At 35.2% G+C, this 13,684-nt stretch overlaps 1 protein-coding gene across 2 annotated transcripts in view; it reads left to right on the top strand.

The window, feature by feature from the left end:
* DMD (dystrophin) overlaps nucleotides 1-13,684 on the top strand; it is a 1,194,940-nt gene that overhangs the window by 424,936 nt on the left and 756,320 nt on the right. For both annotated transcript variants that reach the window (XM_086469458.1, XM_086469399.1), the window contains 2 exons: nucleotides 3,617-3,792; nucleotides 13,522-13,645. In XM_086469458.1, coding sequence (XP_086325584.1) covers nucleotides 3,617-3,792; nucleotides 13,522-13,645 — 300 coding nt within the window. The remainder of the gene's footprint in view (nucleotides 1-3,616; nucleotides 3,793-13,521; nucleotides 13,646-13,684) is intronic.

Genomic DNA, 13,684 nt, shown 5'->3' with positions numbered 1-13,684 from the left:
TCCTCTCCCTCTCTTACTAAAGTGTTACTAAATGATTAACTTCTTAAAAAATAAGAAATTAAATGGAAGAGACAACCTCAGCCTCAGTTCAAAGCTGATTCTCCAGCTAGGCACAGGAAACAGTCATACATCCCAAAGGAAAAGTGGAGAAAGTAGAATGTGAGTCCTCCTACATTTAGCTGAATTCATTGCTGCTGAATTTAAGCATCTAATTAGAACTCATGGCTGAAACTTCTGCTACAAATGAGTGGGTGGCAAGGGTGAGAGAGATGCCTCTAAAAAGCAGTTTGTACTCGTCATGAAAATGTCAGCTTTCCTTTGTTGACCACGCAGTGAAATCAAGGATAAGGACAGCTTGCACAGCTTTTAGAAACTCTAAACTCACCTTTGGTGAGTTCATTATGCTTCACTAAATTGTATTGAAAACCTTCCCAAACTAAAGAAAACACCATTCCTTGTCTGAACTTCCCCACTCCTATACATACATTTCATCAAAGAAGACACCTGCAGAAGTGAGTGTTGAGGAAAATTATGAGTTTATCAGGACAGAGGACACTTCCAAAGACAGTAATAAATGATGGCATTAAAGGTAGGCTACCATATAAAAGAGAAATAAAGTGACATAAAACTACTGAAGTGCTATATACACACTGTACATATGTTTGCCTGTAGAGGGTAAAAAGAAAAGATTTAAATGTGTCCACTCTAAAACCAGATGAGTTCTAACATGTTTCTAAGATGAGCTTGCTGATGTGACACTGCAGGCAAGCATTGTATTTTGAAAGCCTTTTAATGTGAAGTCATTGTGAGTCACCTTAGCACTTCCCATATGATTTTCTAGTGGGTTAAAGGCCTAGTGTGTATCACTCCTTCTTGCATTCATATTTGCTTGTTAGGAACTGAGATGGATGAGGAAACTGTACTGTTATTATTTAGACCACCTTTGAATAATACGTGAAACACACCGCTTCACTGATTAGATTTAAGAGGTGGGGTCATTATTTTTGCCAAGTAAGATAATAAAAGCTACTTCCTTTTCTGTGCTTATATTTTTAAGGATTGTCATTTGCCCATTGAATTGTGTGCATTCTTTAAATGTGAACCAGCTTCGTCTTGCAGAGTTACATTGCGGTGTAACGCATCTTCGGTACCTTTTAGTCTTACCCGATCTCTAATGAGAATGATCAAATTCACATCTCCATTCTCCTTTTGAAGTATATAGTATTTAACCTCCACTCCTATTGATTAAGCGTGAAAAATACTTCTTTATTGTTTTGACATGTAAATCATTACCCCCCACAGCATCGTGACTTGACTGCTCTGAGCATATGGTAATTGCTCTGCCTGCTTTTGAGGCATAGTACCCAATCACCAGCTGAAACTGTTAGTCCTGTGTAATTGGTAGCATGCTGCAGATGATTCCTACAGGGCCATAGCTATGATTTATTCAGTTTTACACCACCTTCACTGTAAACTGGACTCTGGTATTGATTAGCAAATGGAAACATGACAGGATAAAACCTCGTGTGTCAGAAACATTGTCCTGTCATTGATTTTTGATAAAACTGAGTGTAATAAGAATTTTGTGACAAGAGGAAAGGGAGACTGTACCCAAAACTGCATATAAGGAGCAAGCAATTATTGGGAGTGTTCTCAGCTACAGAGTCAACTCAGGGAAATAGGACATATCAGGTGTTATCTTCATATTTCATGGAGCCCTAGACAACAGAAGCTTTAATTTGCTTTTTCTCTACCCACCCCCATTTAATTAAAAATAAAATTAAAAAGAATGCTTATAAAGTTTTAATAAAACTATATGGAATTGTTTACTTAATATTGTTGTGATTTCTGTAGACGAAAATATCAAAGTTAATACATCTTATTGAGGGAACTAAAACAAGAATATTAATACATAATATTGTAGTGATTAAGAAGTCAACTGGGTATTTTTCTCTTCCAAAGAATTTATGTAGTTCATATGTTAGCTAAATCCCTGCAGTTCATGAGCAGCTTACTCCAATTGACATAATTAATCCAGAGATTAAAAAAAAATTCTGCTCTGAATCTTAATTTTGTAGTCTTCTGAGTAGTCCACGTTCTGCTCTAAAGCCTAGACAGCTGGTCATTTCTAGAGGGGGAACCATAGCAGTGAGCTGACTGCTCTAGGTAAGAAAGACTGCCAAACTTACAGGACTTCCCTACTCATCACTTCTGCTGGCTGACTGGACAAAGAACAGAAAGACTTTTTTAATTAGAAAATTCTGTGAAAGCTTCACCAACATTGGCAGGAATTTTTTTTTCATCTTTTTTTTCAGTTTTTTTAGCTTTACTGATGTTGCCTTCTGAATTGAGAACAGTATCCCCCTTTTGTTGTCACTTTTTTTTTTTTTCAATATAAGAAAGCATTGTGGGGAAGGTGTTATAGTTAATTACATGATATGCCTCTTCTCCATTGTTTATAGAAACACTAATGTCTCAATAACTAAGGTAATTCAGTTCTCTTAATGAGGTTCTGATACAATAACTAATAATTTATGTATGTGTGTATATTTAGGTACTGACATTGCTGTCATTAAATTAAAAAGGTTTTCTAATTCTTGCACACGGGCAATAAGCAAAGAAGCAGGGCTCTTCTGGTGCACAGCTTTTCCTGCTCCCAGTATAGGTTCTTCCTTTTATTTTCCATTTCACTGCCCCTAAAGTGTGAGGTGGTCATTGGAGCTGTAACTAGAGCATTTTGACAAATGAGCCATCATCTGACAAAACCAAAAAAAGAAGTGACTCATTTCTCATGAATTAAGGGACTTAAGAACAGCTGCCTACATTTAAGTGGAAAGTTTGTAGTTTGGTGTTGCATGGAAACAAATATAAACGGGCAGTACATGTAAAAGCAGTGTCTTTCAAACAAATATGAGCAGAAAATATTTCTCATCACCCTTGTTTTCATATTACCAGGCACAGTTAATTGCATCACATTGGTAGTGTTTAGAGTGTTACATATTACGTGTATTTGTACCTGTTAAGGCCCCTTGACTTTAGTTTTTAATTATGGAGTAAAACTGATGCAAATTAATTTGCCTTCTAATGCATGCTTTCTAATTTAAGATTTCCTGACAGAAAGCTAACTGCACTTTTGTGCAAGTAGGTTATGGTGAATTACATTCTAGTTGAAAATTATTATAAACAGTAAAAATAATAATTGGTAATTTAGTGCCATTACCGTGCCTTTATCACTTCTCAAGGAATAAATTTTCAGAATGGAGGCAGAGTAACATATAGCAATACCAACATTTTATGTATTTGCTGTCATTCCATTCCATAATAAAATTGACCATTCATTTCTTTTCTTTATTCAGCATGACTTAACAGGGAGGTGTAAATTCATTCTGTTTAGGATCCTTTCTGATTGTGATATTGACTTCTGCAGATATCTTATTCACACAGCATGAGTCAGATAAAACGATTTGGTTTGAGTTGCGTATAGTGTTATTTTTTTCTGAAGGTCAGCCCATGATCAGACGGGAGCAGTTTCTCATTACATTCTATTGCTTCTCCAAACAGTCTTTACTGAAGTCTTTCAAACAATGTGTGACCTCTGTTTTTATACTTCTCACAGATTTCCCAGGCTGCCACTAACACTCAGACATCACTAACACAGACAACTGTAATGGAAACTGTAACTATGGTGACGACAAGAGAACAAATCCTGGTTAAGCATGCTAAAGAAGAGCTCCCACCACCTCCACCCCACAAAAAAAGGCAACTCCTTGTGGATTCAGAAATTAGGAAGAGGTGAGGATCATTAGGAGACGGAGGGAGAATACTGTCAGAGTTTGGATGAGAATGCAAGAATAGTCATTTGACTGTGATAGTTTGCTGTATACTTTTTTGAGGTTAAAATTGTATTTCTGTTCTCTATTAAGGTACTGATTGATTATTATCTTACTTTACTTAGGATGAGTTATGGATTTTTTTGTGCTTCTAGTCCGACTCTTTTGCAGTATAGAATGATAATCATTACATCAATACCATTGTGATAGTAATTCTAGTTAGCAGAAGTCCTTATGTATGGCATTGTGGAGTTCCCAGCTGACCATGGTCTTGAAACTTGACAGACAAGAAGCATTTGATTAGTCCTTGGCTTTTTTAATTCTTTAAAAAGAATTTTTTAATAGTCAGAATACTAGTCGTGCAGATATTGCCTAGTTTCTGAAGTTCAAGTTGTATTCTTTCTGGCTTGTGGGTCAGCACTAGAAGTAACTGTTTTGCAGAGGCAGAGTTAATATTTGGTGAAACATGCAGTATCATTATTTTCAGATTTTTTCCTGTGTAACACAACTACAAATGACTAATACTGAACACTTTAAAAGTCAGAAGAAAAATTTCTGATGAGCAGAGTTGGCTCAAGCACTAAATTTCCAAATGAGATGCTAAGAAGCTAGACTTCAAACACTCATTGTAATGTTTGTTTTGGAAATGTTTTTTGGCCATTCTAAAAGTAAGATTTCTAGTTTAGCCTCATTATTTAAGAATACTATGTAAGTGATGCAAGAAGAGTTATTCACTCCCCTTTTGTTAAATTGGGTAACTACTATAGAAAGTGCTTAGACTAAATAAGTAACTTGGTTAGATAAATTTGAATGAATTGAATCTAATCTTCAAAGTCTGGATTTGGAATCTGATTTTTTCACATATCCTAGGTTACCATTAAATAATAGCAAGAGTTAAATTTTGCTGATATATTCCCAAGCACTCAAAATAATGCACAGCAGTGACTGTCAGCAGACTCACAATTCTTGGATTTGTTCAAGGAATTGTTAGATGGTAACATTTTTACCTCACAGACATTATAAGCATTAGTACTCTTGCTAACGTTTCAGTCGTAATGTGGAAAGATCTCAGGTAGGATTGAGGCCCTGTTGTCTTATATGCAAGCGTAAACCTATATTAAGGCATGGTCTCTGCCTTGAAAATATTAGCATTCATAATTTTGAAATTCAAAGATTAATAATAAAGATTCCCTTGAAATTTTGAAGTGTTTCAATAATTGGTATTTTAAAACTTTTCAGATTTTTTTTTTCTAAACTGAATGTTTTAGGGATGGTCTTACTTGATGTATATATAGGGTAGTGAAATGCGAGTGTACTGTTATAAAGGAAAGTATCATCTTAGTTAAAACCCAATAAGGTAGAGGGATTTTTTCAAACTTATATTTTTCGATTCTTCAAGAAAGTTGTTGCTATAAATAGCTGTATGTTATTATAAAATGGAGAGCAATTTGCAGCAGAAGTTCCTAAGTATGTAATGTTAGTCCATATTTTCCTTCTTTGTATTCTTTGTTTTGCCTTAATACTGAAAGTAGAATTGGCAGGGTACAGTAGAGTACAGACTTATTCATCATGCAAGGAAACTAGCAGAGGACAGGAATTAGCTGGATTATAGTAAATGTTTATGTTCAGAAATATCTCATTTTGTACAAACTTAGAATTATAAGTTGTTTTACCTGTTGTCTGTTTAAAGCATAGCAGCTAGCAAGTTTATATATAAATTTGATAGAACCTTGTACAGAAATAAGTTGTATTATCAAATTTGAGACTGTGATTGCTTGCAGCTGTATTATTGGCAGATCTGCTGCCAAATTTTACAGAGCGTTAAAAGTTTTTTGCCGTTGCATACTATGTTTCCAGGGGTTGTGATTTATATGTTTTATTATCTAAAATATATCAATTCACCATATAAGTTCTGTTTAACCTTTGGATAAGAGTCAAGATATGAACCTTGCAACAATCTTCTTAGTCTTTTTCTAGGTGACTTCAGATAATTAAGTTATGGTTTCTTATATATACTTAAAATCATAGTGCTTTTCATTGCTGCACAGGTTAGATTTTTATTTTGATCTGGTATGAAAGAAAGCTGAATTCTAGCAGGAAGAAGGGAGTTCATTGTTTATACTTTACTATGGTCTAATATTAATACACTTAAATATGGTCTAACTGGGTGGAACATTGCTTTGTGTGCAGGAGTTACTAGATTTGTTTTAACAATGCAATCGTACCACGATATGATAGCTAGTTCAGTACGACTGTTCACTGAATAACTGTGAGTAGACCTACAATATGGTAATGTGCAAAGTGAATGATTTTAGAAATGTCCACAGCTGTGCAGCAGGATGAATGATGGTTGTGTTTTCTGAAGACAACATTTTTCCATTTAGATAATTTTTCGGCATTTCTAACTGAACAGACAAAAAAAAGCTTATATTCCTTTTCTCTCTAGAAAGTCCAAGTGGGTGTTGCCGAGTGGGAGAAACATTCAATAATGAGCTTCAGAGAAATACTTTGAGAGGAAACTTTGGGGAAGGAGTTTCAGATTAGAAAAATGGTTATTGCACCTGCTTTTATTAAAACATAAAAATGCAGTCTGAGAAATTAATACATTTGACAGTATGCCATTGTGTTTCTTCAGCATAATAAATTTATTCTGAACATAAGCATAACAATGGGAGAATACAACTCATTTTAAAATTTGGGTGCTCAGCTAAAATGTCTGTGTACATTGGTGACTAGACACCTTTTTCATCAATGCTTTTTTTTCTGGAAGAACCTCATGGTTGTATTCCCAAACAGTCAGTTATTTTCTGTGTCCATTGTTGGCTGCAAGATCTTTAAGGATTTTTTGTGTATGTTTAATTGTACCTACACCCACGGACAAACAAAGATGTAGTACTGCATAGCTTAGCAGGTTTTAAATAAACTAAGAGAATGGGGATTCTCAACTTTGCTCTCCTACATCGTTCTAAATTGTATGTGTGTGTTTATGTTCAAAATTTTCCCTGAGCATTTAATGACTAAGAGTTGATGATTCTGTACTGCTTAGTTTTTGTTTGACTAAAAGTCTCCAGCAATTATTGAATGCTTGCCAGAAGCATCTGAAGGTGCATAATTGTGTTGATTGCTTTCTGCAGTCATGGTACAACATGCTGTATGCTCTTGTCCGGTATTTTGGGGGCCACAGTGGGGGAAAGGCACACTGAGAATTGGGGCTTTTTTGAGATTGTGAATAATGCTTCCAGGTTTTGTGAGCTTCTTTCATCTGTTCTCAAGCTTGAGTCAGCATTGTTGCTGTAAAAGAGTATGCCTGAAATAAATGCATTGGGGTCCATTGCCACGTGTTTGGAAAGGTTTGTGCTCCACATTTGCTTCCCTGTGATCTAAATGTTTCAGAAAGCCTAGCGCATGTCTTAAAGATCTGCTGCACCTGCAGCTTGGATTGCTCAGTGCTTAGTTTCAAGGAGCAAGAAAGAGTAGTTTGGCTGCTCTGTGAATATTGTGTTAGTGGACTGCGTAAGAGTTTGGTCTCAGCTACTTACTGAGGGTAAGCAACAGGTGGCTAAGATGGAAGCATCAAGCTTTCTAGAATGCTTTTTATTTTTACATTTCCAAGTGCTTTGGAAAGATTAGAAGTATGAAAGTCTGCATTTATACTGAAGAAATTGAGGACAAGCAACCCGACTTGTAGACCAGTATCATACACAGGAGCGAATGTCACATGTCCATTGTCCCAGTTTGGTATGGCACAAATGCATGGGAAAGAAGCTGTTTATTTTTCTTGCCTCCTAAAGTGACTTTTTACAGTAACTGGTGGAAAGCAGAGATAAGAAGCAGATGAATTTTTTTTTTTTTTTTTTTTCTCCTTCCACCCCCTAAAAAAAAATCTAAAAGTACCTCAAAAGTAACGGTTCAAAATGTCAGAATAATTCAGAGATATGCTAAATTCTGTTACTGGTCATACGAAAGCTCCTTTTCCCAAAGGAATTAATTTGAAACTGAGAAGGGAAAAATACTTGGAGCTATATAATAAAGGTCTTGAAAGTATATATTATGCATTAGGAATAGAGATAAATGTAACATAGCTGAAGTTTTAGGATGAAAATTAAACTGTAAATGGGAGAAAGGGTTGCAAGGTAACATTTTCGTTTTCATGGTATTTACATATTCTGGGAAAAGCAGGTCAGTTATGTAGCATAGAAAAGTCTGAAAATTACTCTGTTCATTGTAGGTTTTTAAATAGCAAACAGGTTAGAGCTGCTTAACGTTTAATTTGAACATATTTATAATATTAATGTTCTTGAATAATGTCCAAAGATACCTTTCTTTGCCATATAGTAAATAACTTTGTACATGCTTCCTAATGTTTCCAAGGATAATATATTACGGATATAATGTTAATGTTAAGGTTTGAAAGAGACTTTATGCTCTTTGAAGTGAAAGGCATGTTAAAATAGGATAGTTGCTCCATCTAGTGTTTTTTTCATTTAACAAGTGTTAGCAACAATTTTTTCAAAACCAGGTAGTCTTCATTTGTTTGCAAATGATTATATTTGGGAATCTAATGCTTCATTACTTAGAAAAATTAGAATTTTTGTAGAAAAATATATCAAAGGAAAAATTACAATGACTTATTCAAAGTGGATTTTTTGGTAGCTATTGTTTCAAACATCCCATTGCCGTCCAATGAATTATATTAGTCAGATCTATGTGATGATTGTTTAGCACTTTTACAGCAACTCCATTGGGCTGTTTGACCTTTATACTCTTATTGAAATGCAGCTTTTCCTCTTGTACTGTTACCTAACATTACTTAGCAAATATAAAAAGGGCAAAGCTGTGTCTTCAGTTTTCCTGGTGGTCCTTCGTTTCAGTGTTGTATCTGTGTAGCCAGTGCAAGAGGAAAAGAAAGTATTTGAGCACAACAGAATAGTTTTCTGTTGTTTACAAGAGGAATAATTTATAAAAATTGTCATTTAGAGTGTAAATACAAGTATATTGACATCTGTAAACATGGACACTTTGTAACTTCTAAGTGCTCATTGGGTTTTAACCTTTTATCTTGTTTGTGAGCTGAGAAAAGGCATAGTGACTAATGCACTGAGAATAAGTATTCTTTTTCACATTTTGCATCTGAAATTGCCTCCTATATTATAGGAGTGCTGCTGGTTGATGCTGACTGGAAGGCATGATGGCTGGATTTAAAACTGCTTTGCATCTCTGGCCACTAGATGTTTGCTGAGGGCAAATGAACCTGTGCTACAGTAACCTCTAGATTTCCACTTGCATGAGCTGTAAATGATTTACTTACATATGAGAAATGTGGTGGATCTATCAAAATTTCTGCGAAGCATTCCATGTTACAATTCAGGAATCGCTGCTTAGGCTGAGGAAGGTATGGTTTATAAGCATACGTTACCAGTGGTAAGATGGATAGTTGACTAAAGAAGGAGAACTGTGAGGCTACTAAGATGATACTAGTGAAGTTTCTGAACAAGATTTATACTTGGGATCAATCTAGTATTTTCTTTGATGCCTTGGTGTGCATTGCAGAAATGTGCTGCTCCCAGTGTTGATGAGGCTAAACTGAGTAGTATCGCAAGTGTAGTGGGAAGTCTAGAATGTCATTCAGAAATTAAATAAAATTATTTGACGACTGAACTAAAAAAAATAGGAAGGGAAAAATATCTATTAGGACAAATAAGCTATTGAATTAGGAGATAAGAACAAGGCTATTTATCAACTAATTGCTCATCAGAGGATATAGAAGTGGACAGACAGCAAGGAATTAGTTCTTCACAGAATAATTCTTCCAGTAGACATTGTATACTGTAAAGTTTTTCTTTGACGAGTTCTAGGCCAATGAAGAGCTAGAAGCTGTGGAAGACCGCTGGTGAGCTGGGCATTACACTCCAGCTGTGGAAATGCAGTAATTCAGTAATGTGGTTCTTGGATCAGAGTTGTATCATTCCCTGCCAGTTCAATATGTGGGCAAATGGTCCTAGATACACAATGGTGACATGCCTGGTGTGACTTTTTTTGAGGGGGGGGGGGGGGGGAAGGAAGGAGAAAACAAATCACCAAAGGAAATTGTGAGTGTTTTCTATCTGTTGAAAGAATGACGTACTGAAACTACTGTCTAGTCATGGTAGCAGTAACACAGTAGCAGTTTCAAGATGAAATTCATTCGAATACACCACAATGGCCACACGACAGCAAGGTACTTCACAACTTGTGTTCCTAGGTGAACTTGTACAACATTCAAGTTGTTTGTATGTGGAAGGTCGGTGCATGCACATTACTTCGTTGTCATCCTTTTACCATAGTAGTGTGTAAGAAAAGGCAAAAATATGAGTTTAAAATATACCGTTGTCTTTCACTAGATGATGTTGTCTGTAAGAACCACAATAGGCCTTATAAGGTATATTGTGCAGAGAGAAGATTTATACGCAGTCAGCCCTTTGATTATTAATAAAAATTACATTTGTTTTTTATGAAATACAAACAGATTAAGACTTGCTGTTACTTAGTGTTTTCCGGAAGGTGTTTGATTAGATAGGGGGCTTGTGGTAGGACTTGAGTATCATGCTCGTCTGAGTATTTGGTTTAGAAATTCCATGCACAGAAAGAGGAAACTAAAATTCAACTGAATGCCTTAAAGGTGAGATTCATTGTGTATTTAGTACAGAAAAGAAAGGGAAAGCTAGAAAAGGAATAATTTTTGAACAAGTACATGCGGTAGTCTCAGCAAGAGAGTTTTTGAATATGAATCTGAAGTGGACATATGGCTTAGTACGATCCAGAAAACCAATTTGCGGGGGACTTCCATGAAAATTTGAGTGGCATGGGTTAAAAATGTGAAGATGGTTTTTCAAATGTGCGCTGGTGTAGAAAGAGACAGTGTTTGAACTCAGCTGGCACGTGCTGACCTGTAGAGAGAGGGCAGTGAGAGCAGTAAAAGATAATATCTCTCTTGTGGAATAGCAGAAGGAAAGACTAATTAGAAAACTAAACCATGAGTGCTGCATAAAGAACAAATCTGTTGCAGATTGAATTTTTAGGTGGGGAGCAAGCTAACGTGCATGTTAAAGTAAGGTAATTATTTAGAGTAATTGTCTCAAGTGATTTGGTTTTAGTGTCTTCCTTGTATTTATTTTAACAAATTCTGCATGCACTTAACTTTATTGGGTCAGAAAGGTAATATTGCATTGCTTTTTATGTTGAAAATATTGTTGTACTTAGAAGATTTAAAGACTGTATTGATCCTTTGATATCAGTCTAGAGTTTTAGTATAATTTGTAACTGCAGCTGTGATCAGAAGGGAAATGTGCAATCATAATAGAAAAATGATTAAATGCCATATTCTACCTGTATTTCTTGGTTTTATACAAGCTGAACATGAGAGAGAATATGTTTTTCCCAAGGTAACTGAAAAATGTCTCTATGATAACATATTTATGTGCTTCAAAAAGCTACTTAGAATTAACTTTCATGTCTTTTAATCCTTTTCAGCCCCTCTCTTTATAGCCCTTTTTTGGGCAGGAGGATTTGTTTGTGGAGTTATATTTATCTACAGAAAAAATTGCAAATGACAGTGCAATCTGTTAACTGAGTTAGGCTCTGTCAAGATGCTGTCTGCTGTGGCTAATACTTACCCCATCTGATGAATCTCTGGGTCACAGGATCTGTTCCTGGTTATTTTGTTGTACTACCGAAACTGTACGAAATTCTCCCACTGTTCTGCCAGGGAGGATGTTGCAGAGGCAAGGGCAAAGTCCTTTTGTTTAAGAAATGATCACTGGTAAACATTTTGCTCTGTCAATTTCCATCTTATATCAAGCTATTCTTCAGAAAGTTGGTCTCACCGGACCTACTTACCTGCAGTTGGGCAATGGAGCGAACACCAGGAGTAATACAATTTTACCTGCAGCCAAGGGAGTTTAGTACTGAGGCACCTGTAAACTTGTCTTTGTTGTTATCAGATGTCTGGTGATCTGTGATCATTAAGTATGCAGTTGTTATATGCAGAACAGAGGATATAATTATATTTCAGTAATTACAATTGATTTAATGTCATGTAGGATCAGAGGTAAAGCTGAGGTAGGAAGCTCTTAACTGGCAGTACTGTTTGATTTAAGGGGTTGGAATCTGGTACCAGCACAGAGATTCTGTGAACCATCTGGGAATTTTCTTTTGTCTTCCACCTCTGAATTTGTAATTCTTTATAAAATAAAGTTTTCTGCAGCTTCCATTAATTGACAGTCATATTTTTTCTCCTTTAATGGGTGTTCAAATAGTATTATTAGGAATTGCTCTTTCAAAATTATTCCTAAAAGTTTATAATTTGAATATAGAATATGGGGCTGGGATTAAGACAGTGTGTGATTATTCTTTCTTCTGCTTTCATTATTTATTACTCGTTCTTTCACACTGTGTTTTTAAATGGAGTCATAAAGATCCCAGTGGAGAAGGAAAAAAAGGGAGGCATAAATATTAGATCAAACATGGAACTCTTTCTTGTATTCAGTTTTCATTTCTGTATATGTAGATTTCTACAGCACCTGATTTTACCTTATATTTTTTTATTTTAGTTCTTGTATACACAGAGTATATTTTTATAAAAGAATTAGTTCCTCCAAGTATAAATTGTCATTCAAGGTTTTGGTTTTCATAGATTTTCAAGTCTATGTAAATGATACAACCTATATTTACAAAGCAAGCTAAAAGATACAGCTGATTATTTTTTCTAGATCTTTCTGTTCTATTGCTTTAATTATATTGCTGTAAAAGGGAAATTAGTTACAAATAAGATATAAATATTAGAACATATAGTGCAATAAAGAAATGCAATCAAGAATACAGTGGCACAACTGAGAAAAAACTTTGTCTCAAGACTCTTGTTTTGAAAACTACAGTAGATACTAAATCACATTTTTAATTTTCTGCACATCAGTAATTTAAATATTTTCATATGGTAACTTTCATTTTGAGCTACTTACTTCTGAATAGGTAACAAAAATTAAGAACAGTTTTCAAGGAGCTGATGAAAGAATCCAGACAGTATTAAAGAGGACTGTACAGTAAAAACTAGTTTAAAAATATGTACAGAGAGTTGGGGATCTTAATTTGCAGTTTCTAAAGTTTTAGCTGTAGGAAAATGATAATTTACTGTTGATTAGTGATTCTACAACAAATTTAAGTGAACCAGAAGAAACTTCTTTCTAACAGTCAAATTTCCTGTTTGAATATCCTGCATAATATCGTCAGCACAAGCTGGGACAGATATCTTGCAGGTATGAAGGCTCCATTTGGTCAGCCAGATAGGCCTTACATCCTCAGCTAAACAAACAGGACTTATAGTACACTCTCTTCACTGAGAGCCACTTGTTTTTTGTCTTCCAAAAACATCAGCTTGTAAAATTAGGATCCTTATTGTGAAAATTGTTGCATCTATTCAGCTGTCAAATCAGGGCCTTAAAAATTAAAAAGTATTGCTATATTTCCAAAATTTTAGAGTGAATAGTTTTACGATCTGTCTAATGAAATATGGGGGGGTTTAAAACTGTCTTTTTAAACTGAGATAAATTGCTGCTTATTCCCTTGTTTAAACAACCAGTTAAACATGTTTACTGCTTTACTATTTTCAGAAACTTTGTGGAAATGAAATGTCTTACTGCGCTTCTCTGTCTTTTAGGTTTGATTCAGATACAACAGAGCTCCATAGCTGGATGACTCGCTCAGAAGCAGTGCTTCAGAGTCCCGAGTTCGCAATATATCGAAAAGAAGGCAATCTCTCAGATCTCAGAGAAAGAGTCAATGTAGGAAAAAGTACTCGTATATATGTGTGTTAGTTTGTA

The sequence above is a fragment of the Leptosomus discolor genome, chromosome 1 (genome assembly GCF_034619465.1).
Source record: "Leptosomus discolor isolate bLepDis1 chromosome 1, bLepDis1.hap2, whole genome shotgun sequence".
Classification (NCBI taxonomy): Eukaryota; Metazoa; Chordata; class Aves; order Leptosomiformes; family Leptosomidae; genus Leptosomus; species Leptosomus discolor.
Note: the sequence above shows the minus strand (reverse complement) of the source record. Positions and strands in the feature narration are given on the sequence as shown.